General features: G+C 40.8%; 1 protein-coding gene and 1 long non-coding RNA gene across 11 annotated transcripts; one reads left to right on the top strand and one right to left on the bottom strand.

The window, feature by feature from the left end:
- Nucleotides 1-327: 327 nt before the first annotated feature.
- RNF146 (ring finger protein 146) lies at nucleotides 328-22,824 on the bottom strand. 10 transcript variants are annotated; one of them, XM_049115341.1, is made up of 5 exons: nucleotides 21,810-21,941; nucleotides 21,397-21,527; nucleotides 11,955-12,059; nucleotides 6,334-6,363; nucleotides 328-2,084 (listed from the first exon to the last, which is right to left on the bottom strand). In XM_049115341.1, exon 5 carries the CDS (start codon nucleotides 2,081-2,083, stop codon nucleotides 1,007-1,009), a length of 1,077 nt encoding a protein of 358 aa, XP_048971298.1. In that variant the 5' UTR covers nucleotide 2,084; nucleotides 6,334-6,363; nucleotides 11,955-12,059; nucleotides 21,397-21,527; nucleotides 21,810-21,941; the 3' UTR covers nucleotides 328-1,006. The 10 variants fall into 10 exon arrangements, with proteins under 10 accessions (XP_048971298.1, XP_048971304.1, XP_025278761.1 ...); XM_049115347.1 differs by having other exon boundaries at nucleotides 11,955-12,054; XM_025422976.3 differs by lacking the exons at nucleotides 21,397-21,527; nucleotides 21,810-21,941 and adding an exon at nucleotides 22,711-22,824.
- LOC125755931 (uncharacterized) lies at nucleotides 12,058-19,365 on the top strand. The gene is made up of 2 exons (XR_007413518.1): nucleotides 12,058-14,709; nucleotides 15,789-19,365. It is a non-coding gene; the product is annotated as an uncharacterized LOC125755931 (long non-coding RNA).
- Nucleotides 22,825-27,370: the final 4,546 nt, after the last annotated feature.

Genomic DNA, 27,370 nt, shown 5'->3' with positions numbered 1-27,370 from the left:
AAGTTTGTGTCTACTAATGCTGTTTATAAATAAACCTACCGTTGGATTCATTAGCGTCAAGCCACTAATGGTGGCCGGCAATGACAGTCTACAGGGTGCGTGGTGCCTGTTACCAGTTACGTCAGACGTCTAGGTCCCCCGAGCGTTAGGTTTACTTCCATACGTATTTATTGCACGCAATTGCTTGTGGAGTCGGTTAAAAAACCAAGCTTCTGAGCAGCTGAATAAGCTGAGCACAACCGATTCAAATCACCACCTGGTTACTGACCTTTGGCCACAAATGTCAAAATGTTTTCATCTTCTTTCCACACTCAGACAACGGACAAGTTATTTTTGGTAAACTCTAGTATTTATTAAATTATAAATTCTGTAATCAAAAAGAAAAATGCAGGTCAAGAGAAACCTCAAACTACAAGGACCAGACAGCAGAGCCTATGGGAAATGCCATGGAGTATGTTACAGACAAGATTCTGAAACAGGAGTTATTAGCTGTTTTCTTTACACTTCCATTTCGGTAACTTTACTATTTAATAGTTGTTATTCATCTATTTTAAAATCCCGAATTCACATCTATTCTCACATTAAGCTTCCTGCTCATACCGATACCAGACACCTCAGAGGTGCCAGATTTTAGTAATGGTTTTACGTCAATCCATGCAGAAAAGTAAGACACAATGCAAGAGTCAGATGAGGACTGTTAATGCACAGATAATACACACACGCTGGCCAAAGGAACTGAAGAAACTTTTAAAAACTATAAAATAAACAGACCTCAAGAAAACTGGGTTATTACTAAACAGCTCTCAACTATTAACGCCAAGTTCCTTATATTAAATAAATTCCTCAACAGAGACACGTTAGACATTTTAATTACAGGTCTGTCCTCCCCACACCCCTTCCCCCCCCCAGCTCCCAACAACGCACTACCAGGGACGAGTATGTTACGTGGGCAGAAATTTACAGAGCGCTGCCTTAACTTTGAGCCTGGAGCTGAAGACTGTCGTATTTAAACTTCAGTTACTGTGCACTGGCCATCAGGTCTTCTAGACCGGACACCAGCATTCACTGTTCCACCCCCTGCGACTGGTCGATCAGTCCCCGATCGATCTGATCTATCAGATACTGTCTGGTTTACACTAGGAACCAAAAGTCTCTGGTGGGTCAAGGAGTGCTGTGCACCAAGCGCAGGTACTTCCTCGCTTTCACTACTGGCATCGGACTCGGTCTCCTCCACGGAGGTGTCTGGTGCGGGGACCCTGCCCGAGGACGGCGACTCGTGATCCTCTTCTCCTTCCCCCCTGTGACTCCTTTCAGCTATGCTGTCTCCACCGAGGTGCAAATGAGCAAAAGAGTCTTCCAGAGAAGTGCTCGCATCTGGGGACGGCGTGGCAGGGCTTGTTAAGGGACCATCCACCGATGCTGGGGGCCTCGCAGAAGACGCCAGGGGCTGAACAGAAGCTCCACTCTGCGCTGGCACGCTGTCCGCTCCGTCGGCAGAGCTCTCTCTCGCTAGGTTGACCGTGCTGGAGTCACAGTCCAGCCTAAGTCCAGCTACTCCCTTCTTTGGTATATCTATTATATCCCGCTTAATCTTCCTGCGACGTCCGTGCTCATTTCTCCTGTATTGAACCATATTTTCAAGATCAGCAACATACAGAAACCCAGCAATTAACATTTCAGTGCTCTTTTTACCTTTGGAAAAAGCATCTTCCAACTCTCTACTAGTGCGCTCGTCATACTGCCACCACCCATTTCTTCCTTCGTAATACCACGCATATTCACCGTTTCCTCGACTTGCTGCCTTGAGTTCTTCTGGGGACAGTAAGGTTGGCTTGTCAAGGAAATCTTCAGGAATTTCTTGTCGACACAGGGCACATCGCTTTCCAAGCCATGAAGCTCCCTTTACACACAGATAGCAGAACACATGCTTACACGGGAGACTGACGGGGTGGACGCAGGTCTGCAGGCAAATGGCACATTCGGGGACAGTGAGCGAAGGCGCAGTGTTAGAACAGGACTCATTCGCTTTCCTGTTCGTAGGAAGCATGTTTATCGAGTGATCAACTTCACCACAGCCAGCCATCCTAAGAAAAGGAGAGCAGATACACGTAACATTAAAACTGCGTTTCAACTCTTCCAATTTCTTAATTCAACAATTCAGAAAACACTTATTTTTTTTTTTTTTTTTTAATTTTTTTTTATTTATTTATGATAGTTACAGAGAGAGAGAGAGGCAGAGACACAGGCAGAGGGAGAAGCAGGCTCCATGCACCGGGAGCCTGACGTGGGATTCGATCCCAGGTCTCCAGGATCGCGCCCTGGGCCAAAGGCAGGCACCAAACCGCTGCGCCACCCAGGGATCCCCCAGAAAACACTTATTAAGCACCTACTGTATATGTGTGCTACACACTGGAAAATGGGAAAACAAAAAAGAAAAAGAATTTAACTTGTGCAGAAAAATCTTTGATTTTTTTCTGTCATGAATTTTTACTTGTGGGGAGCAATGAGAAGCACAAATGTTAAGCCAAAAATAAACTCATGATCTGTTTCCTCCTTATTTACTCCCTAAAAGCTCCCCACCCCCAGGGATAACATTATCCATCTGCTCTTTCAAGCCATTTGAAATCCATCACTGACACTGCCCTTCCCCTACTCCTCACATCCAAAACATCAGCAGGTCTTACCAATGTGATCCCACTCTCCTGAATCCATCTACTGTCCATCTCTGCCCTAGCCATCCAGTAAACAGTGTTCATTAAATGCCTGAATATGCCTTTTAAATTGTTCCAGTCTTACCTCCTGCTTAAAAAGTTGATTTCAGGATAAAGACCAGGATGTTTGTGTCCTGCAGTGGTCCCGCTCCTCAGCCCCCATACCAGCCTCATCCCCACCAGACCTTCCCTTGATCAGGCTTCCATCCACACTGGCCACTCCCTCCAATAGGTTTTCTCTATATGAACACTTCACTTCCTGTCTCCCATATCCCCCATGGACAAACGACTACCCGTTTTATATCCTTCTGGAGAAGTCTCCATGACTAGGTCAAATTACTCTTTTTTTTTTTTTTTTAAACTTCCTATCATGTACTTCTCACTCCTAGCACTTATCAGAATCGCAGTGTTACATTTATGTGTGAATTTATTTTGTTCAAGCCAGTGTTCCCCATAAGCCTGGTAAAGGCAAGAAACAGGCCACTTGGCTCATCTCTGTATTCCCGTACAAGACCTGCCAGCGACGGAACACGCAAAACTGGCTAAGAAAATGAACATGTTTTTCAACGAAGAATACATCATATAAAATAGGCGTTTTGAGTTTTATTTTACTTTAAATGTTAATGTTAAACTGTCTGATAAAACTTTTTTGTAAAGCATTTACTTGTACCTATCTGGGAATGCCTAAGCCTTCTGTCTGTGCACTTAGAGACGGGCCCTGAAGGCACAGTGAGGGCGGGCGTGGTAACTGCAGGCGGCCAAGGGAGAGGGTCACGCGAAATAAGGCAGCTATTCCACAAGGAAACCGCTACTAGAGAAGATACCTAAAAGCCCCAGTCTCCCTCCCCTACTCTTCAGCACTCCGTTAAACCCAGTCTAAATTTCCTTACCTACAAATCAGTTTATGAAACTTAGGGGAGAAGAGCCAAAGTGCACACCCCACCCCCCGCAAAACAAAATAAAACAAAAAAACACTAAATGAAAACACTTTGTAATCACTACCTCTCCACAATGTTACAATCACGTAAAAACAAAGGAGAAACATGACATGAATACTGAAGATGCCTTGAAGCACAAGGACAAGATTTGTCAAACTGGATGGTATTGGGCTTAAACACTGACATGAAATTTGTTAATTCCTGCCTTACTGAGAATGAACACTTATTTAAAAACTACTATAGTCCACATACAACACTGAGCATTGATGGATCTAAAGAGACACACCTACTTTGTTAAATAAGGAAACACAGAGGCAAGCAAGCATATCATCACAATATGGCCTAATTCCTGCCCTACTGTGTTAGGATACTTATTAAAAAATAATAATGAGAGATGGGAAGACGGACACAGGCTAGAAAGTACAGGGTGCAGAGGTGCCTGGGGAGTGGAAGAGACTGAAGACAGAGACATATACACGGCACGGAGTCAAATAAGCAATGGAACAGCAAGAGGCGAAGTGATAAAGGGAATCAGAAGCCAAACAATGAGTCTTTCTGCAGCCTGCTAAAACAGCATCTGATTTGACTTTATCCCATAGCCCTAAGTAACCACAGACATATTAAAAGGGGAGAAAATGATAGAGGGAGTGCACCAGTGATAAGTAATGACTGAGAAACAGAGGTGAAGGTCTCACAGAGACTGGCAACCATTAATTAATTAATCTTTTTTTAATTAACTGCTGCTTAAAATGAATGACCATCTCTCTCTCTCACCAGCTGATTCCACTGTTTTAAACAAGGAATACAAACATTCAAACATGGGCACAGTGGTGACAAAAGAGGTAGTCAGTTAAAAAGTCATGTTCATCAAAACTTGCAAAACAATGTTCTTAGGCTTTCATCACAGCACACCCAGCCCAACCACCTATTCTCTTACTGCTTTTACTGTGTCCTTGGCTCCTCAACAGGCAAGGCTGAAAATGACGCCAGAGTTTTAAAAAGGCAGTACTTACCTAGAAAAGGAAGCGGCACACGGTCTCAGTGGAAAGAACTCATCACTAGCAAATACTTAATTTTTAATTTCCAAACTCTTTTTTTCAACCTTTAATTCCATTTCCAATCAACTCCTTTACTAGAAATTCTGGGTTACATAAACTGGTAAAGTACAACTTTTTTCCCAACTTATGGCAATTTCTACCAGATAGGAACTCTTCATACGTGATAGGCACTTACAGGAGCTTCAAAGTATTTTGAGATAAACCCTTGCCTTCAAAGATTCTGTAACTTAACCTAAGTTACAAGTGAGAGTGCTTGCTTCTCAACTGGTTTATGACGCCACCAACCTATTTAAACTATATTGGAAGGCCTTTAAAAAAAAATTTATTTCTTTATTCATGAGAAACCCAGAGAGAGAGGCAGAGACACGGGAGAGGGAGAAGCAGGCTCCATGCGGGGAGCCTGACGTGGGACTCGATCCTGAGATCCCCAGGATCACACCCTGAGCGGAAGGCAGACACTCAACCGCTGAGCCACCCAGGGGTCCCTGGAAGCCTCTTTTAATTCATCAGGTTCTAGTGCTACATTTTTTTTTATTGCTACATTTTTAAACCTCAGTATAGCTTTAAACATTTTGATAACAGAAAGAACTAAAATCAGCTATTGAATGGGAGAACAAGTAGTAAGTAATATTCTTACATCCTTTTCAATTTCTGTATTTAAAGTCCTAATTAAGAAGATGAAAATAAGAAAGCCATCCATCCATTCTGATTCTACTGATAAGACGAAATGGAGAGGGGCTAATGCTCATCACTACTTAGGGGAAAAAAAACGCAGTGATGTCTTATACATAAGTACACGTCTTAAACTAAACTATCTAGGTAACTTCTGGGTAAAGGACAGGCCCATAGTTTTAAAAAGAAAAATAAAAGCCTTGTAAAATGTGAACAAAATATCCAACGTGTAACTTGGATGAATGCCATACTTGAAAACAACATAATCCCAAACCTTGTATTTAGGTAAAACTGACCCCAAAAGTCAATTTTCCATTAGATAATTTAGCTTATCTAACAAAAAAAGTTTTCAACCTAAAAACATTATTTCTACCTTGCTTAATATGATCAATATCTTACAACTCTTGCATAAATGAATAAACCTAAACATAACTTTAGACTAAAAAAAAAAAAAAAAAAAAAAAATCAATTATAACCATCCCAGAGGAAGGCATGAACTGGAAAAGCAACACACTCAGAAAGTCAAAACAACTGTCTGGGCAGGTATTACGGTTCCCTCATTAAAATGAAGGATACAAGTTGGATAAACTTCATCAAAACCAGACACTAGACAGCTAAAGCTTCATTGTTTTCTCTGAAGCACTTTCAACTATCAATCTGCCATAGCAAATTGTAAATTGATTATTTGCCAAGTATACTTTATCACCAACCAAGAAATGAGGAGTAAAACTCAGTAAATTCTTCTTACACAATTCTAGATGAGGCACCTACAATGGACAAAACTAAGATGATATAACAAGATAAACACAAAGCAACCCAAACTACTACCCTTCCTATAAGATACACTTCAACATTATATTTCTTGCCATTTTAATCTACCCTACAAAGTCTGTTTCACGCAGCTTCAATGACCGTCAAGTAGGTTGGAGGCTAAATGTGTGCAGAGGAACATACCAATATGAATAAGAGATGCCTGTCTTCTTTCTGTAGAGAAAGGATCAGAAAAAGAGTTAATGCCAGTCAAAGAGAGGCGTTCCCTAACTAATAAATGTCTTTGGAAACTCCAGAGGTTGTTCTGGAAAACAGAATTTATTTGCTGGTTAAATAAACTAAGAATGATTTCATATGTAGAAATTTGTTAGCTCAACTCTGAAGAACATAGTAAACATTTCTCATTTCAAATCTTTCCATTTCAGACATTTTTTTTTTACTAATTGAATTGTTAATGTGATATAACTTCTAAGCAAAAGTTCCATTCTTCTTCCCATAAGGAAAGTATGTTGTATATTATTTGTGGAAGACAAATACATAAGCCTTCTTTTCAAGACAAAAATATAGAGCTATATGGGTAGAGTTAGTGGCAATCTCTAAGTACTCAGATTTGTTACTACTCTTGAAGACATCTTACCAAAAGAAAGATAAAATTACTATAAATGAAAAAGGTCTTTAGCATACATAGTACTGAAGAACTTTATAGCCAGTGCTAAAAATTCCAGATATCACAAATCAGGTTTTTAACATTCTGGGCTCAGAATACAATTACAAACATCAAAAAGAGAACAAAGAGTAAGTTAACACACCACTTTTTGTTAAGTGTAGACCTATCAGAAAAACATGTCATCTTCCTTCTCAAAACTTTGACTATTAAAAAAAAAAAATTCCTCAAATTATTAGCTCTGCTGGAATATAAAGAGTTTGAAGTTTAATACAAGTTAAAAATACAGCTTTCAAATTTAAACAATGACCGAAGTCCTTAAGACAAAATTCTTAGCTTTTCATATTGTACACTGTCTTGCAAATGGTGGGTATTTAATCTCTACTGGTGTTTGTTGATGCATTTTTTTATTACATTAATTATAAATACAACATTTACTGTGTAAAATGTGCCAGACACTGAAGTACTTTATTTCTAATCTTCACATTACCCTATAAAATGGGTCTATAATTTTCCTTGTTTTACAGATTAGAAAACTGTAAAGAAAGCTCAGGTGATAGGCCCAAAGTCACACAGTTCATAAGTGACTGAGCCAGCTCCAAATCTAAATTTCAAATCCAGATGGTCTGACTTTAGAGTCTGCACTCTCAGCGGCTACTGAATGCCCCCAGATAATTACGGCTACACAAACATAAGCACCGCCATCAAGTTACTAAGAAACTTCACAGACTGATAAAGGAATGAGTTTCTACCACGACCCTCGGGGGTTCTCTGTCACTTCCAGTCCTTCTGTGTATTCCCTTTCAATTCTGAACAGATGACCTATCTGAGCATCTCCCATGGTACTAGGAAGGAGATGCATACTACTACTTGCTACCAAAGTGCAGGGGCTGAGAAGTTAGTGGACACGTGCATTTCTCACTGGTTTTATGATAAGGAAACAGGTACCAGGCAGCACAAAAGGAAAGAATGGTGACCAACAAGGAAAGGGGACAGATGTATTTTGAGTGGATGAAATATACCATGCAAGAGGAAGTGCTGCGAAGACCTGGTACATTACGTTATCTTAATAAGCTTAAACATTTATTCTGAATACCAAAGGTTCTTCAACATGTTTACATCACAGCATTATTAAGAAGAATTTGATGAAATGTTACATATAATTTCAAAGGGTTCAGGGTCTCTATGAAGCTGGTCAACAAATGAACTCTTACATAGGCAACAGGAATTCACTGAAAGGTTTTATGCTGTGAAGTGATTCTAGGCTTAGTAGTTTATCAAAATCATTTGGACAGTGGTCGGGAGGAAGAAGGGCATGGGGCAGGAAGGAAACTAGGACTTCTAGTAATCTAGGCAGAAGATAATGGGAGGGAGGGTGTAGATGTAAGGTTTCGACAAACGAATATAAGAAATACTGAGGAAACGAAACAAAGCATTTGTTTACTGATCAATGGTGGCACACCCATCAAGATTCAGAATCTGAGAGACGTGGGGGGGCTCAGCAGCTGAGCATCTGCCTTTGGCTCAGGGGTGATCCTGGGGTCCCGGGATCAAGTCCCACATCTGGCTCCCTGTGAGGAGCCTGCTTCTCCCTCTGCCTGTGTCTCTGTGTCTCTCATGAATGAATAAATAAAATCTTAAAAAGAAAACAAAGAAAAGAATCTGAGGAGCATTCTGTTTCAGACATAAAGACTGAGATATTTATAAGGTCACCAGATGAAGATAGGTAGTCTCCAGATGAAGACTGGTATTCTGAAGAAATCTAAGCTGAAAAAAGTCTGATGAGTCACCAATATATGGTTCTTGGAGACATGAAAGTAAATGAACACTGAAATTAAACCTGTAGAGAAAGCAGACAGGGCCAACCACAGAACCTTGGATTATTCCAATATTTACTAATGAGGCAAAAGAGCCTACAAAAGATGTTAAGAAGTGGTCAGAGAGACAAGGAGAATAAAGAGACCATCACCATCACAAAAGCTGCAAGGGAGACATTTACAAAAAAAGAAGAGTCAAGTAAGGAGAGGACTTAACAAAAGTTAACTATTAAACTCATGAAAATTTCTACTTTTATAGTGAAATGTATGGTGCAAAAATTGTGAGCACCACGTATAATTAGCTATTTTGACATGCTAGAGACTATCAAGCCTCCTACTGACAACTTTTTACCCAGTTAAGACAATTTTTTTTTCAAGACAACTTTCTTTTCGTATTTCCCCCAGAGACTATTACACATCTTCTCCAACTTCTTAGTTTAGAGATATCCTGGACTACTTTGTCATTAAGAAATTAGGTAAGAATGAACCATTGAAATTTATCTTTATCTTCACTCTACCTATCATTATTCCTCTTCGCTCAGGACAGGGCACTCTAAGATTGTTTTGAAAGCTAAACCCTCAATTTTTGGTGTTAGTACCATTCCAATTCCCTCAAGATTTTGGATAATATTCCCTACCCTTAAATTACAAAGTCAACTACCATAATTAATCTAATGGTTTCTTTCAGTCTCAATATATTTGATCCCATTGTACTGAATACTATGATCACCAACTCTTTTTCTAAAACTTTATACTATTCATTTCTATGATGGTACATTCTCCCAATTCTCCTATTTCATTGTTTTCTCTTTTCTCTAGCTAAGTACTAGTATTCTTCACAAAGGCTCTGTGTGTGGCCCTATTTTCACACTACATTCTATGTCTAGACAATCTACTGAGTATTTCAAAATAATACACATGCTGCCATGACTCCCAAAATCTAATCTCCAGAGCCATGTGAACTGTATTTCCAATCTGTATTCAAAGAATTTACTTCAATATTTTTCAAGGACCTGAAATCAAACAGGACTAAAGCCAAAATTCTCTGCTCTCCTAAATCTGCATCCTCTTCCTTTGTTTTTGATCTTGCATAAAATTTAGAGCCATCCTTGATGATCCCTTATTCCTTGGCCATTTCTCTTTTCCCTGACAAAAACTTCTTTAGACTATGTCCCCTTCATTAGCAAAGCCTGTAACCCCAATTCTGGCTTCTCAGACATACTCCTGTACAAATACTAACCTCCCAAGTGGCCTCCCTGACTTCAGTCCTTTCTCCGCCTCATCTTTTCTCAGTTCAATCATGTCTAATTAGTCTTCTCTCCAAACTTCAACAGTTTTCTACTGCCTGCATTATCTAATCCACATCCCTAAAGTACCGGCTTTCAGTTACACTGACTGGCCTTTAGGGTAAACAAGACTTAGCTAAAATACTAGCTCCATCATTTATTCTTACCACACTGACCCAGAAGAGCATTTCCCAAACTTCTCCAAAAGTAAGTATTAGCTAGTCGGTTCTACCCTGGAAATCTGCACACATCTGTGTTACAGTCTAAAAAATCAGTGTTTTTAACAAGTGCCCCAGAGAATTATGCTCAGAGAAATTTGGAAAACACTGACCTAAGTAAAATGACTTCATCTCTCTTAATTCTGTTTCTTCACCAGTCAATGAGCTATTGCCATTTTTCAGTGATTAAATTCAATAATCCAAAACAAATATCTAGTAGTGCCTAGCAATATAGTAGGTATGAAACAAACACTCCCTTCACTAACTTTGAAGTCTCTTTCTCCCTACCCTCCTTGCCACATGGATTGCTCCCTGACTCCCCTAAGATGCCCTGATACTTAGACAACTGTGCCCCTCCCTCATTCCCTTGGCTTGAAAAATACTTCCTAATTTTCTCAGCTTGTTAAAATTCTATTTATTCTTTAAGACCAACCTAAAAGTTTTTCTCACTCTGAACCCTTCAGATGGGCTAAATTCTCTCAGTTCCAAAAGCATTTTATGGTTACCTCAATATGACATTTCTTCCACTGTTTAATAATTATGTCCCACTTCCTAGACCATAGTCTAGTTCCTTGACAGCCAGCACCTATAATATTTAAGCTACAGGATTAAAAAATATGTATGTATATAGACAAATGATATATGAACAAGATTAAATAAGACATATTTACCCTAATTTTAAAGAAAACTGCTTATCGGTTTCATTTTTCTTTTATCAAATTCTCAAAACTGAGAATGATATTGCCATACTTTTAATATATAAGCAAAGCATCATTTTGAAAAGTAGATAACAATAGTTATATGTAAAATAGTATCTACAGGATCACTCTCTAGTCCAGTTATTTCAAACATGGTAATCACCAAAACTATGAAAGTCAGTAAAATGTTCACTGCATTTTTCATGAGTGACAGCAAGTTGGATAATATTCATATTAACTTGGAAGATAGAAATACGATGTTCATCATGTAAAAATGTTCAAGACTAGAATGACATACAATATGGGCATGATCAAGGTAATGCAATATTTTAAAGCTTATTTCACAAAAACTAGGATTTTTGTGATAGGAAAACACAACTAGTAAAACTGGGGGCTAGAGTAAATTCAGATTAATTAAAATGCAATCATATATTAAATTTTCTTAAAAAATCCATTAATTTAGGGACGTGTGGGTGGTGCAGTTGGTTAAGCGTCCGATTCTTGGTTCAGCTCAGGTTGTGATCTTAGGATTGTGGGATCAAGCTCCCCATCAGGCTCTGCATGCAGTGGGCAGCACAGAGTCTGCTTAAGACTCTCTCCCCTTCTCTCTGCTCCTTCCTCCCCTGCACTCTCTAAATAAATCTTTATTTTAAAAAAATCAATAAGTTTAAAAAAAACTTTAATTTAGTGAAATAAGCTTTTAATAACTAGTGTTTTATAGCCGTTAAGTCCCTCTTATTTATAACAGCCGACATTGTCTGCCTAGTTTGGCTTTTTTTTTTTTTTTTTTCCTAGTTTGGCTTTTAAGTAAATTATTATGTAAAGATAAAGAACCTAGACGATCTGGAGATCTTTCCAGTTTTTTAGCCTTCTCTGAGCAAATTCTTTTGTCTTCAGTTTCATTCACTTTTACAGAAATTTTTCCTGATAAGATTCCTGAATATCTACATTAACAATAATTTAACATGAATAAAATTAAACTCAATAAACATCTAAAACTCAATATAAAAATGCTCATTTTGTGTAATTAGAACTAAATATAACATATACTTGGTTTACTGCATTTCATTAGTCCATTTAATTTGCTGCCTCTTTGGGACAAATCATGATGCCATACTTACATTTCTATTACAGATCCCACAGTTGTCTGTCACAAAAAAAGATCATCTTCACCAGCAGTCAAATAGCGTGCAGTATTTTGTCTTCCACTGCTGGTTCATTCTGTGCTGCAAAAGAAATTATTTCATCAACTTCTATAGACTTTAAGATCAATAAAGTTAGTCAATTATGTATGATCCTCTCATTTAATGAAATTCAGTGGCAAATTTTTAATCTTAAAAATGACAAAACTTCAAGACAAGGATACCTGCTTTCACCACTGCTATTTCACACAGTACTGGAATTGCTGGCTGAAGTAATTAGACTAGAAAAAGATATGAAAGGCATACAAAAAGGTAATGAAGAAGTAGAATTATCTCTATTTGCAGAGATAGTAAAACTGTCTCTATTTTCTATAAAATCTAAAGAACCCCTAAGAAAACTACTAGAGTTAGTAAACAAATTCAGCACAGTTGTAGGTTACAAATTCAATGTACAAGTCAGACGTGTTTCTGTATCCAGCAGTCAACAATTGAAAAAGGAAATCAAGAAACCATTTTAGAGAATGCTCAAAAATTCCATTTATAACAGCATCTAAAAAGAATAAAATGCTTAGGAATCAACTTAACCAAGGAGGGGAAAGACTTTGCACACTGAAAACTATAAAACACTGCAAAAAGAAATCAAGAGAGCCAATTAAATGGAAAAACAACTGTTCATGGATTGGAAGACTGAAGATGACAATACTAGCCAAAGTAATCTATAGATTCAACATAATTCTTATGAAAATTCCAATAGCCTTTTCTGCGGAAATGGAAAAGCCAATCCTCAAATTCATCTGAAATTGTGGGACCTTAAAATAATCCAAAACAATCTTGAAAAAGAACAGAGTTGGAGAACTCATACATCCCAATTTCAAAACTTAATACAAAGCTACAATAATCAAGTCAACGTGGTACTGGCCTAAGAATAGGCAAATACACCAATAGAAGAGACAGTCCAGAAATAAACCTATACTGATTTTAAAAAGAGGTGCCATTCAATGGGAGAAAGAACAGTTTCCTTAACAAATGCTAGGACAAGTGAACTGCCACATGCAAAAGAATGAAGTTGGATCTCCAGTTCACACCATATACAGAAATTAACTCAAGACAGACCAACAATCTGAATGTAAGAGGTAAAGCCATATGACCACTAGAAGAAAACAGAGGGTTATAAACACATGACGCTGGGTTTGGCAATAGATTCCTAGATATGAATGACACCAGAAGAATGGGTAATAAAAGAAAAAACAAATTGTGGACTCCATCAAAAGTAAAACTTTTGGGCATCAAAAGACATTGTCAAGCAAGCTAAAAGTCAAAAACTATACAACGGGAGAGAATCTTTACAAATCATATACTGAGAAGGGTTTAATATCCACAGTATATAAAGGAATGCCTACAACCCAACAACAAAAAGACAAAAAAAAATTTTTAATGGACAAAAAACTTGAGTAGACATTTCTTCAAAGAAGATGTAGAAATTGCCAATAAATACATGAAAAAAATGCTCAACATTGTATGTAATTAGGGAAATGTAAATCAAAATCACAAGAATTGTCCTTCACATCTATTAGGATGGCTATAATTAAAAAAAAAAAAAGGAAAATAGTAAGCATTGGGAAGAACGTGGAAAAACTGGAACTCTTGTACACTGTTGATATTAATAAAACTACTGCAGCCACTGTGGAGTTTGGTGTTCCTCAAAAAATCTAAATAAAAACACCATATTATCCAGCAATTCCATTTCCGGGTATATACCCAAAAGAACTGAAAATAAGGACTGAAAGAGATACTTGTACACCAATGTTCAGTGCAGAATTATTCACAAAAGTCAAACGGTGGACACAATCCAAGTACCCACCAACAGAAGAACAGATATACAAAATGTGGAATATAAATACAATGGGATATTATTCAGCCATAGAAAAAAAAATGAAATTCTAATACATACTACAACCTGGATGAGCCTTGAAAGTATTACAGAAAAAAAAAAAAAAAAAAAGCCAGACACAAAAGGACAAATGTTATGATTCCACTTATATGAAATAATGAAAATAGGCAAGTTCAGAGTCGGAAAGTTGGTAAGTTACCAGGGGCTAGGGAGATGAGCAGAGTTATTGCTTAATGGATACAGAATTTCTGTTTAAAATGGTGTAGTAGTTGCGGAAATACAGTGATGATGCTTGCACAACACTGTAAATGTAATTAATGACACTGAATTGTACATTTAAAAATGGTTAACATGGTGAATTTTATGTTAATTTGACCACAATCCCAAAATGTTTTTAAAGTGAAACAAGTTCTCTACAGACACAGCAGCCCACACGGAATGTACTCCATAGCCACTGCCTTTCTACGGGGGCCTGGTTTGTGAGGAGACCAGGCCATCACCTTGGTTAGGGCCTCCTACTGCTTGCAGGTACAGCTAAGTTTACGATCATTAAGCCAAATTTGATCATTAAGCCAAATTTTTCTCAAGATGCCTCTTATCCGGGGAATCCAGGAGCACCAACCAAAACATCATCTCGGCTATGAATCCTCTTTCTTCTCTCTCGATCTCCTCTCCTCCACTTGGCGACGCCCAGCGCAGGAGCGGATCACCCGGCACAGAACTCAGAACCAAGCACGCGGGGCGACTCGAGACCGAGACCGTAAGCCTCACGGAACAGCAAGACAGAAGGTGCCTTCCTCCAGGTCCACGTGCTCCCCCGGTACAGGGGGTTAGTGTTTGACGGTAAGTATTTATCTTTAATAGAAACTTTTCCCGGTGAGATGGAATACAAGCCAGCTTATCCCGCTAAGTGTTTCACAGAACAGAAAATCCTGTTTCAGTACCAGAGGATTTTCAAAAGCAACTGACTAAAAAAGTTTCTAAATCACCTTTTTGTTATTCAGACTTTGGAAACTTACTCTTCACATCATGTGAATTCCATGGTCCGGCTACACCCCCACACCCCCAAACCCTTTCACTTGACCCTTGAGGTGCCTACACAAAAGCACAGGAGACTGGCTGGTTTCTCTCCTGCAGGCCTGTCAAAACAGAAACTGCCCATCCCCACACACAGGACAAGAGGAAACACTACGGTCACCATGACTGTTAACCCGTATTTCCTAGAAGGCTCACCATTGCCCGCACCGAACCCCTACAGCTCTTCTGGTTTAACCCCTGTCGGGCAGGCACTGCACTTTCACTGTTCATCATCCTCTCCATCCCAACTCCTGACACATCACCATGAGCCGATTTAAATATGACCCACCCGACTCCTAACTCAGAGGTTCCTAAACTTGCCCCACTGAGGTTGCTCATCCGAGATACACACTCTCAGGCCCTAATCCTGGAGCTTCGAGGCTGGAGACACGGACGAGCGTTAAGCCCAGGAATCGCGCCTCAAGTGATAGTGACACAGGTAGTCCACGGAATCTAATTTGAGAAACACCGTTCCCCGTTTTCAACTCCTAAAATCCTAAATTCAGTGAACTTCACCCCCATCCCTCCAGCAACAAAACACGATGTGTACATTTGCAGCTCGAGGCCACCTGCACTGTCGCCTCTGTCATTTTAATCTCACTCTCAGATCCAAGCTCTGGTCCTTCCACACTTACTCATTCCCACACCTGCTCTTTGGTTTTACGAGGCCCTCCAGTTTCTTGACGGCCTCCTTTTCTTTATCCAGTTCCCAGTCTCCTTTCTTCTCCTACTCCACGTGGAGCTCACCATTTTAACTTTCTGCTTAACAGAATACTTGGCTCTCTCACATCTGTCTCTCATCTACGTGTTCTCCACAAACCCCCACGTCTGTGTGAATCTTGCAGGGGCATCTCAGCTTCCGTGCTTAATCAAGGAATGCAGATGGAGAAAAACAGAAAATCATTTTTCTCATCCTTTCTCCAATCAAGTTCTGTCAATTTTTATCCCTAACATCTTTGGAATCTACTCGCTAGCCACGGCGAATGTCCTAGTTTAGACATGTATCATCCCACCCGAACTACTGTTCAGTCTGATTATCTTGCCTCAGGAACACCCCTCAAATTTATTCACTGAGCCTGAGTGAATACTACAAAAGCAAGACGGGACTCCCATACAAAAAGCCCCATACTGGTTCTCCAGCCTATACAATAAAGGAAGCTCCTAAGGACAGCATCTGAAGGCTTTAATGACCTGAAACCTAAATCTCTCTCTAGTCTTACCTCCCACCACCACTCTCAGATTAAGAATCTAGTTATACCAAATGATTCATAGTTCTCTAACCCCCTCTGTAGTTCTGAACTTCCTCCTGCTGGTATAAACTAGCTCTTTTACAGCTTATGAATGCTACTGTACTAGCACTTTCTGTGACTATCTCTCAAAAATCATTCCCTCCACTCAATTTTGTACATTTTTCTATTGCTGAACTTCATACACTGAAATTGTCTGCTTTTTATTGTTCCATTAAACCATGAACCTCCTAAAGATAAAGATTGTCTTTTATCTCTAAGTGGCTAGTAAACTGCCAATCAGTTGTTGACTTGAAGTGATAGTTCTTGAAGGGAAAACTTTCTAAAGTAACTGTTGAGAGAAAATATTGAAATATTTATTCAACATAACACAACATCTGAGTTCTGAGAATAAGGCACCCAGTCACAAAAGATATAAAGATACCTACGTTTTAATCATTTCTTTAAAGAGTTTAAAATAAGGACGCCTGGGTGGCTCAACTGGTTGAGGGTCTGTCTTAGGCTTAGGTCAGGATCTCAGGGTCCTGGGATGGAGCCCCTCGTTGGGCTCCCTGCTATTGGAGAGTTTGCTTCTGCCTCTGCTCCTCCCTTCCGCTCAAATTCACTCACTGGGAGTCTCTCTCTCAATAAATAAATACATTTTTTTAAATAAAGAGCTTAAAATATAACATTTACAAATATAAGATTCAAGCCATTTTGACAAGCATATCATTTTTTTGTTCACTGGCAATGAATTCTCAGAATGCACAGATAAAAAAACAAGAATAAAACCAGTTTTAATAAATCTTACAAGCTACAGTGACTTTTCCAATTCCTATATCCCATGCATAATTTTCAAAGTAGATTCTAAATAGGCAATAATGGTTGGGGGAGGAAAATAAACTAAAATGTATGCAGTATTCTAGATCTTAGCTATGTAAACTGTGTCCCCAACCAACTATATTAGCATTTATCTGGGAGTCCCTTACAAATGAAAAATCTGGAGCCCCATTCCATACCTACAGAATCAGATCTCCAGGTGGTTCATATGCATACTAAGAAGTTCACGAAGCTCTGGATATCCTCAAAAACAATCCTGTGAGATATGACTACACCCACTGTATAAATGAGGAAACCCAAACCCGTAAGGATTTAACCCCATGTCACAAAGCTATCAATACTGGGAGATGGGATTCAAACCCAAGTTTTCTTTTCTTTTTTTTAAGATTTTATTCATTCATAAGAGACACAGAGAAGAGACAGGCAGAGACACAGGTAGAGGGAGAAGCGGGCTCCTCGTGGTGAGCCCGATGCAGGACTCGATCCCAGGAACTGGGATCATGCCTTGAGCTGAAGGCAGATGCTCAACCACTGAGTGACTCAGGTGTCCCAACTCAAGTGTTTCTTTGAAAAGATCTTTTCTTCAATGTACTGTATCTCAGAGAACAGGTCTAGAATAGCATTATTTATCAGAAATATGATGCAAGCCACATTCATAATTTCAAATTTTCTATTAGCCACATTAACAATAAAAGGAAACAGGTAAAATTAATTTAAAACGGTTATTTAACCCAATGTATTTAAAACATTATCGTTTCCAAAATATTCAATATAAAGAAATTATTAATATATTTTATATTCTCGTGCGTATGTACACTTTGAAACTTACTGTGTATTTTTACATTTAGAGCACAACTCAATTCAGAATAGCCACATATCAAGTGCCCAATAGCCCCATGTTGCTACTGGCTACCATACTGTGTAATGCTGGTTTAGAATGTCTTGCATATTAACAATTCTTAAAAATACAAAACTGATAACTTACTACCAGAATTGCTGAGTAAAGAAAATGAACTCCATGTTACTTTATCCACACCTGTTCTGGCACAGATAAAAAAGAAAAGTGCATATTGTGTTTAATCAAAATTGACTGGTTTCAGTGATACCAATTCTGCCAAACTGATCCCTCCACTGTAATCTCGGAGAATTCTAAGGCCAAGGGGGCACAACACAAGGAATAGCACCTAATATTCAGAATGGTGATGGGTAGTAGTCCTCAGAAAACTTCTACATTTGGAACCAGATTTTTTTTAATGGGGGGAAGGTAAAAGAATCACCTTTCAACCAAAGATGTTAGGATAGAATAGTATAATTCTAACTCTAAGCCAGAATTAATTTGGCAAACATAAGTAATTAAAACATACACTTCCCACTGCAATGAATGATTTGTAAATTACATACCAAACTCAATATAATTTATGAATTACTATAGTAAAATTTATCACAATATTTTGATATGCAAATACCAATTAGTGAATGGGTTAAGATTCTTTAGGTGAAAATTCGTACAGAAAAGGACTATTAGGAAGTTAACATAAAAACAGAAAAGATTTAAAACCACATTACATATTTCTGCCTCTTAATTCTGGGGGACAGAATTAAGGGTGACAGACTAAATTTAAAAATATATAAAAGAGTTTAGAGACTGTCAGTGAATTTAAATCATTTACCCACTCAACCAATTAGTAAAAGTATAACTGAAAATGAAGTAATACTGTACTATTTATAATTTGTGACCACTCAACAAATTCACACTCCTATTATTTGCATATGCTGTTATCTTCTCTGAAAATATCTAGGATTAATTACAATTTCACTTTTCTTTTTTTTTTTTTTTTAATTTTTTTTATTTATGATAGTCACAGAGAGAGAGAGGCAGAGACACAGGCAGAGGGAGAAGCAGGCTCCATGCACTGGGAGCCCAATGTGGGATTCGATCCCGGGTCTCCAGGATCGCGCCCTGGGCCAAAGGCAGGCGCCAAACCGCTGCGCCACCCAGGGATCCCCCAATTTCACTTTTCTAGTCAGTCACAAATAAAAAAAAAACATCGTTTTTTTCCCACATGACAGATTCAGATAAATGATTTTCTTTTTAAAAGAACTAATTAAAGAGAGAAGTATAAAATAAAGTATCACATTACAAAGATTTGAAGACTTCCTGTATTTATCCAACTACTGACAGCTAATGTTTAATAAAATAGTTTTACTCTTTTTAAATTCAAAAATACACAAAACAGGAAATATTCTATATAAAAGCTGGCAGTGACAAAAATACTTCAAACTTTCCAACTTTTGGTATACAAACTCAAAAAAAAAAAAAAAAAAAAAAGGAAGGAAGGAAGGAAGGAAGAGCAAAGACCAGTGAAAGGAGGAACAGAGAGATGGGGTGTAATTTAGCAGATACATCTTAGTATTTTTAAAGAAAGAGTCACAAATTGAGAGAGGTAACTAAATGCCCTAATGTTTCCATTTTTAGCTTTCCCTCTCATCCCCTGCTAAAACTCAGCTTACAGAAAGCCAGGTCACACTGGGAAAAGTTTTCAGTTAAAACTCATTTCAACTAAATGGGAGCCAATACCTGACATCACACTATTTTTATTTTTAAGTAGGAGCTTTAACTTAAGACCCTAAGATCAACACCTGACCTGAGATCAAGAGCCAGACACTTAATTGACTGAGCCGCAAAGGCGCCCCAAAACTACACTATCTTAAAGAATTATTTCCCTTATTTAGTACTTTCCTTAAAAAAAAAAAAAATTACTGCATGGCAATCTATGACCTTCACAATCTTCATATCCAAGCATTAAACCTTTACATCCCCACCACCAAATGTGGCCTTTGCAATTTATTTTTTAAAAAGTTTATTTTAAAAAAATATGAAATGTGAATGTGAACAAATACTCTTTTAATCTGATAAGATTAAGCAGAAATTTCATAGACTGTAGCCATACTGTAAATGAGAAAGGCTTAGTTGCTAATTATATGTGTGACCTTGGTCAAGTCATAACTCCCGTGTCTTAGTTATTTCACCCTATTCTGTATTTCTGTAATTCTAAATAGTTTAATTAACAGGCATTTAACATGTTTTAATCAATCCAAAAGGTAATAAGCCATAAACACTAAATATTCCATAAATAAGCACAAGTGGCTATAGGAGAATATTAATAAAATGGTTTCCATACCCACAAAGATTACTCCTAATCCAACCTGATGTTTCACAAACTCAGATTCCTTAGACGCAATCAGGAACCAAGTGAGGGAATGGAAAAAAGGGGTCAGCACCCTCTGTTACTGACACTGGGGGGAAAAAAATTCAAATATCCAGCTGACAATGTATCAGGCATTTCATGCCAGTAAATGCCTAATACATAAAATACTATTGTCTAAACAGGCTAGTACTGTGAAAAGAAAACAATATTCTCTAAACAGACTAATGTTTTGAAAAGAAAAGATCCAATACTATTCTTTTTCTTCTATACCAAGTCAAAACATTTCTGGATTCTTTAAAAAACAAAACAAAAAAAACAAAAACCTGTCCTATTCTTTTAACAATTCAAATTGGTGGAAACAGAAAACAAGATGCTTCACCCGTTGACACGTGTCTCCTAAAAGAAAAAACGCCATTTCCTTTTTCTTCCTTCTGAAGACCAGCTATTTGGAAAACTAGTGTCCCTGATGTTATAACTCTATCAAGTCTTTAAAATCCAGGAAATAACAAAACCCTCAAATATTTACCGTGATTTTTATTTTCCCTGCAACTTACATCAGCCCATCTGAAACATAAATTCTAAATCAAAGAGCCGGCTTAACAAAATGTTCCAATTTAAGATACACGAGGCTAAAGCAAACACATCCAAAGCCTATTTCTAGTCTGGCTTTTGCTTTTCTGGTTTTCTCTTTAAAAAGAGATTTATTGGGGCAGCCCCGTGTGGCTCAGCGGTTCGCGCCTGCCTGGGGCTCAGGGCCTGATCCTGCCTGGGGCTCAGGGCCTGGCTCAGGGCTCAGGGATGGAGTCCCACGTCGGGCTCCCTGCATGGGGTCTGCTTCTCCCTCTGCCTGTGTCTCTGCCTGTGTGTCTCTCAGGAATAAATAAAATATTTTTAAAAAAGATTTATTTGACCTATTTTCATGTGTTTTTAGGGCACTCGGATACTCAAGACAAACAGTATTTGTTGGTCATGGAAACGGCAGAGCCAGCATCATAAATCCTGTTACTCCTGGGGGTCATCTTCGTGTGTCCCACACTTCAGGTCTTTTTAGGAGTCCAAACACAGACTTGTCATTTGCTAAAAAGACAAAAAGTCTTAAGCCCTCCGGTGTCTGTAATCCTACAGCGCTTTCAACGCCAGTGTTACGCTTTCACATCCCATCTGAAAAGTACACACACCGGAGGTGGGGGTGGGTGGTGGTGCCCGGGGCACCTGAGACGTCAGGCTCTGAAGACAAGGCTTTTCCCATCATTTCTTGGCTGGCTTCCTCCCCCGACTCATCACTGCTCCAACATCACAGAAAATCTCCCTGAAACAGAAACCTAAGTACTTGTGAAACTTGAAAAGCGTCCCTGAACCGGCGCTTGGGGACAGAGAAACAGCGGCACAGACCAAGTGGGGCCCGGGGAACGCTGTGGGGGCCCGACGGGGCGTGACCCCGCGGGGACACGGGCGACCGCCCAGAGCCGCGCTCAGACGGGCGGGGGGGGGGGGCGGGGGGGGGCGCGGGGCGACCCAGGCAACCGAGAACAAAGCGGCGGCCTCCGCCTCCAGGACGCCCTCCCGGGGGGTGGGGGCGGGGGGGGCTCACGGGGCTGCAGGCGCGTCCACTGCTCCGGAGCTTTGCTCATCATCACCCAAACAAGGACCAAGACACGAAGACGCGGCGGTCTCACGGAGGGCAAGGCTGAGGGGCTGCTCTGGGTGTTGGGCAAGACCCGGACACTCGGGAGGATGGGGGGGATGGGGGGAGGAGGGGAGGGGGGACGATGGGAAGGACGGGGGGTGGATGGGGAGGATGGCGAAGAGGGGAGGATGGGGGGAGGATGGGGAGGAGGAGGATGAGGAGGAGATGGGGAGGGAGAGACAGAGGGGGGGAGGATGGGGAAGAGGGGAGGATGGGAGGGGGAAGGATGGGGGAGGAAGGGGGAGGATGGAAAGGGGAGGGGGGGAGAGGAAGCAGCCAAAAACGCTCCGGAGACAGACACAACGAGGGACCGCATGCCCCGGCTGCGCGGCGTCCCGAGGCCCGGGAGGCCGCCCCGCGGGAGCAGCAGGACGCCCCGGGCGGAGGCCCGACCCCGCCGCCGACGGGAGGGGAGGGGAGGGAGGGGAGGCTCCGGCGGCTCCGGCGGCCCCGGCGGAAGCGGCTGCGCAGTAATGGCCGCGGCGCCGCCTCTCGCACCCCGGCCGGGGGCAGTGCGGGGCCGGCGCCCGGGGCAGGGGCAGGGGCCACGGCGCCCGTCGCAGCCTTTCCGCCGGCCCCGGCCCCGGCCCTCCGGCGCCCGAGCCGCGGCCCGCCGGCCCAAGGGCGTCCACCTACGTCCCGGCCCTGACCCCGCCGCCGCCGCCGCCCCTCGCAGGCCCGCAGCGCACGGCCCACCGCAGCGCGGCCCGTCCGCCGTGACACCGCGCGCCGCCGCGCCTCGGCCCCGCCAGCAGCCCGCAGCGGCCGGCCCCCCGCCCCGCGAGCGCCGCGCCCCGACTCCCACCTCTCGGGCGGCCGCCGCCGCGCAGGCCTCCCTCTCCGGCCCCGGAGCCCGCAGCGGCCGGGAACGCGCGCGGCCGTCACGTGACCCGCCGTCGCGCCGCGGGGGGCGGGGCCGCGGGGGCCGGAAGTGGAGCCCGGGTCCCGCCCAGGCCCCGCCCAGGCCCCGCCCCGCCCTCCCCGCGCGCCTGCGCCGGCAGGTGCGCTGCTCCGACGCCGCCGCGGGGCGCCTCGCTGGACGCGGGGGCATTTGACACCTGCCGCGTTCGCTGTTGGCGGCCGAGCGATTGGATCGGAAAAAAGACAAAACAAAACTTCATTTCCTTTTGCACCTGTTTTCCTTCGACTGGAGCTTAGGAAGCTGGAGGAAGGGATTGATGAGCAGGAGGGTCTGGGACTAAAGAAAGGGCTTTTCTGGCTGCACCGGTGCGGTTGTGAATGTCAGAACCTGGGCAGTAGCCCCCGCTGCACGGTGGCCTATGCCTTGTCTTCCTCGGAATCCTATGTTTTTTTTCTCGATTTATAGTAAAATGAGGAAGGGGGAATAGCATGCATTGAAACAGTGTATATACATATATATTCCAACACCCCATGTTTCTTACTTGCAGTGCTGTTGCATTTGAAGGTTGCAAATTTTTAGGGTCCCTGTATATGGAGAGAGGCCACATTTTTTTTATTCTTCTGAAATAATATTTCAAGGTATATATATATATATATATATATATATATATATATATATATATATCAGGATACAGCTAGTTCTGGAAGAGGGCCGCCTGGCTCAGTGATGCTAAATGATGTAAACAAAAGCAGTATTTTTTTAAAAAATAAGTTCTGCTAGTGTAATAATGTCCAGGAGTACGTTCTCCAGCTCTAAGCTTCATCCTGTCTTTGTGTTCTCCTTAGCCACTCCTCTGACCTACACACCCCACGAAAAAAATAAGGCCAAAAATTTGATCCGTACTCAAACATTCCAGCTTTAAGATATAATACTATATGGTTGGCAAATTGAACACCAATAAAAAATAAATTTATTAAAAAAATAAAATCCTGAAAAAAAAGATATAATACAATGAACGGCATCGTGCACATATCAGCTCCCAATAAATAGTGAGGCAGGTACTATGGTCATTCCCATTTTACACAAACGGATCTGAACCCAGGCAGGGACTGTAAGAGCTCACCGAATCCAATGCTTATTTTATCGACCCAAGAAATAGCTCTAACGAGGTTAGAGACTTTCTTATTCAAGGTAAGATGGGGATCAGAACACAAGTAAGTTTGCTGATCCATAAAGACTTTTAATTTAGGAGAAGTCATTCAGGATTCTTCTGTGGCTCTGGGTGTATATTTTGAACAGTTTCTGTAAATACACGCATATTGTAACCAATACCCTATCTGTGTGTCTGCACACAAGAAAGGAATTAATCAACAAGAGTCTCACTACAATGCCCTTTCAGGCTTCAGATGGTCTTTCAGCCACACCTATAATCTTAAATCATTTCAGTGAAAAGCTGCATCTTTCCGTATCCCAACTCATCTTTAATCCCTCTTTCTCCTATGTCCCCTATCTGCTTTGCAAATAATCTGTTGGTTTTTTCTTCAAAACACATTCAGAAAATGTCTATCTACCCCTTCTGCCACAACCCACATCATCTTTTATTTGGAGTATTGCGATAGCCCAGGGACTAGTTTTCTTGCTTCTGTCTTTGCTTCGCTTTCCCTTTGAGTCTGTTCTCAACACAGAGGCCAAAGCAAACGTATTAAAAGACGGTCGGATCGTACTTCTCCTCTGTTCAGAGTCTCCCACGGCCTCCCCAAAACAAAGTAAAAATCAAAGTCCTTAACCGTGGCTCTAGGACTCTCCCCTCATTGTCTCCCTAGCCTCACAAACTGCTCGCTCAGCTTTGTGATCCAACAAGACTCTACAGAAGCTCTCAACCTCAGTCTTTGCAGTTGCTGTTTTCTGTGCTTAGAACACCCTCCCCCATCATGGTTTCCTTCCTCTGACTGTTCCCAAGAGCCATGCTTTGAGGCAGTCCTCTTCTTGCCCCCTATTTTAAATCCTGGCATCCCCTAGTCCCAGTATTTCTTATTCCCCTCCTTTTACTTCTTTTTCTCTAAAGCTTATCACAAAGTAAGGTATGATTTAGTTGGTGTATTTTTCTTTATTGTGTGTCTCTCCACACTAGAACATAAATTTCTCCAGGACAGGAATTTGTGTTCTCTTTTCTATTCTGACTGCCAAAAATAGTACCTGACATATCCGAGAAACTATAAATACACGTTGAAAGAATGAATGAATATGTGCACATTTATTTATATCCCAAATAACATATAAATGAATAAAAGTTTGTTATTTGTCAGCAAATGCATATAAAGAGGAGAACTGGCCATATGAAATAGTATGCACCCTATTTCCACCAGCCACCTGGAAGATATTGGGCAGTTTCTACGTATGAATAATACAGACAGTTCAGCACCTTTCAACACTGTCCAAAGTGTTTTAAAAAGTGATTTGTTTCCAGGGCGCCTGGGTGGTGCAGTTGGTTGAGCATCCGACTCTTGGGCGGGATCTCAGGGTGGTGAGATTGAGCCCCACATCGTGGAGCCTGCTTCCCATTCTCTCTCCCTCTCCTGCCCCTCCCACTTGTGCCCTCTCCCTCTCTCAAATAAATAAATAAATAAGCTTAAAAAAAGAGTGATTGGTTTCCAGTATTTGTTAAAATGCTCAAACTTTCAAGTGATTTAAAGAAATAAATCAGAGCCTATCTGATTCAAGGTATCTCTGTAATAACGTTACTGTCACTGGCATATTCTATTTTGCTTCCTTGAAGCAAAGATAAAGGAGTTGTCATAGACTGCTAGGATGTGCTGAGTATTCCTAACCCACTGTCTATTTTCCACAAGCACATAAAGTATATGTGAATACTAGGTATCTCTCTGGGCACCCTCACTTCCCCCTACTATCCTCCCAGCACCCCAAGTTGTTTGATGCTATTTGTTTTGCTTAATAATGAAAATAGTCATTTTGTTTAGTGAATATCCGAAGACATCCACGAAAACACACATGAGATTATGATGTGTTACAGTGAAAAGTTTGTTGAAAACCACTGATGTAGCTAGTTTAGGGCAATGATTTTCAAAGTGTTTTCTATTCCCTGGGGGTGGGGTGGGGGCGTCCTTGAGATCTCAGAGGGTTCCAGGGGTGAAAATTATTTTGATATTAATACTAAGACACTAGCTGCCTGGTTCACTCAGTCACCTTCCCCTCTGCCCCTTTGTATAGTGACGTTTTCCAGAGGTTACATGTTGTGTGATGTACCAACAGACTGAATGTAGAAGGAGATATTAGAATTTGACTATATCGATTAAGCCAGGCTGAAAGACATTTACAAAACATAAGATAATGCCATTCTTCTCACTAAGTAAGCTTTTTCTTGGAAAATACAGGGTGTGTGTGTGTTTTTTTTTTCCCAGAAAATATTTAGGTACTATGTTTATACTTAATGGGGTTAATTTTTGAACATTTTTTTTTTAATTCTAGAGAGCATGAGTGCAGGGAGAGGCTGAGAAAGAGAGAGAGAGAGAAGCTTACTTCCTGCCGAGTGCGGAGCTCAGTGTGATGCAGAGCTCAGTCATCATGCCCAGAACTGAAATCAAGGATTGGATGCTTAATTGACTGAGCCGCCCAGGCACCCCAATGGGGTTCTTATTTTTAAAGGGGTTAATATTTTAGATAGTTGTCAGTTTTACTTTCTAATGAACATATATAAATAGCAGTTAATTTTGAGTCTTCTATCATTTTCTAGGACCAAAAAGTTTGAGAACACTGGCTCTGGGCAATTTCATGTACCGCCTCTAAGCTAGATTTCTGCCTGTGTGCCAGCAACCATCTGATAAGCGTTGTTATCAGTTGTGTGGATGCAAATCTCGTACGTCTGGAAACAGGAGAAACCAGATTCAGAAATGCACTGGTCATTATAGCTAGCAGATGAATATAAATAAAGCCAAGGGGAAGTTTTGAAATGCAAATTTTTCCATCTCAGTTAAAGATTTTTTTTTCCCAAGACCTGATTCGTAGCTTTTACTTGTGTCTTTCCTTTACCTACTGTGGCAATCCTTGCTGTCTCTTTGACTAGTTCTCAGTGTTCCTTTTTTTTTTTTTTTTTTTAAATTTTTTTATTATTTATTTATGATAGGCACACTGTGAGAGAGAGAGGCAGAGACACAGGCAGAGGGAGAAGCAGGCTCCATGCACCGGGAGCCCGACGTGGGTTCGATCCCGGGTCTCCGGGATCGCGCCCTGGGCCAAAGGCAGGCGCCAAACCGCTGCGCCACCCAGGGATCCCAGTTCTCAGTGTTCCTACTGCAGCCCCAGAAGTTACAGCCGAATTCTGACAATTGTATTCCTGGAAAATAATACAACACAAAACAGTCACTGAGTCAGAATTTCACAGTCAAGCGTGCCTTTCCTAACTCGTTGTATGAACATATGATGCATATGTATTGATTTTTAGATGTCTTATATTGACAGTATTATCTATTATCTCCCAAATCCATGCCTGTTTTCTTGGATGACATGACCACTCACGGAGTATTGACAGATAAGTGCTCTATTTCATTTTTTTTTTTTGACAGAATCATTTGTTGTTTTAAAGCTT

This window comes from Canis lupus, chromosome 1 (assembly GCF_003254725.2).
Source record: "Canis lupus dingo isolate Sandy chromosome 1, ASM325472v2, whole genome shotgun sequence".
Classification (NCBI taxonomy): Eukaryota; Metazoa; Chordata; class Mammalia; order Carnivora; family Canidae; genus Canis; species Canis lupus.
The sequence above is the reverse complement of the archived record's forward strand: the minus strand, read 5'-3'. Positions and strand labels throughout refer to the sequence as shown.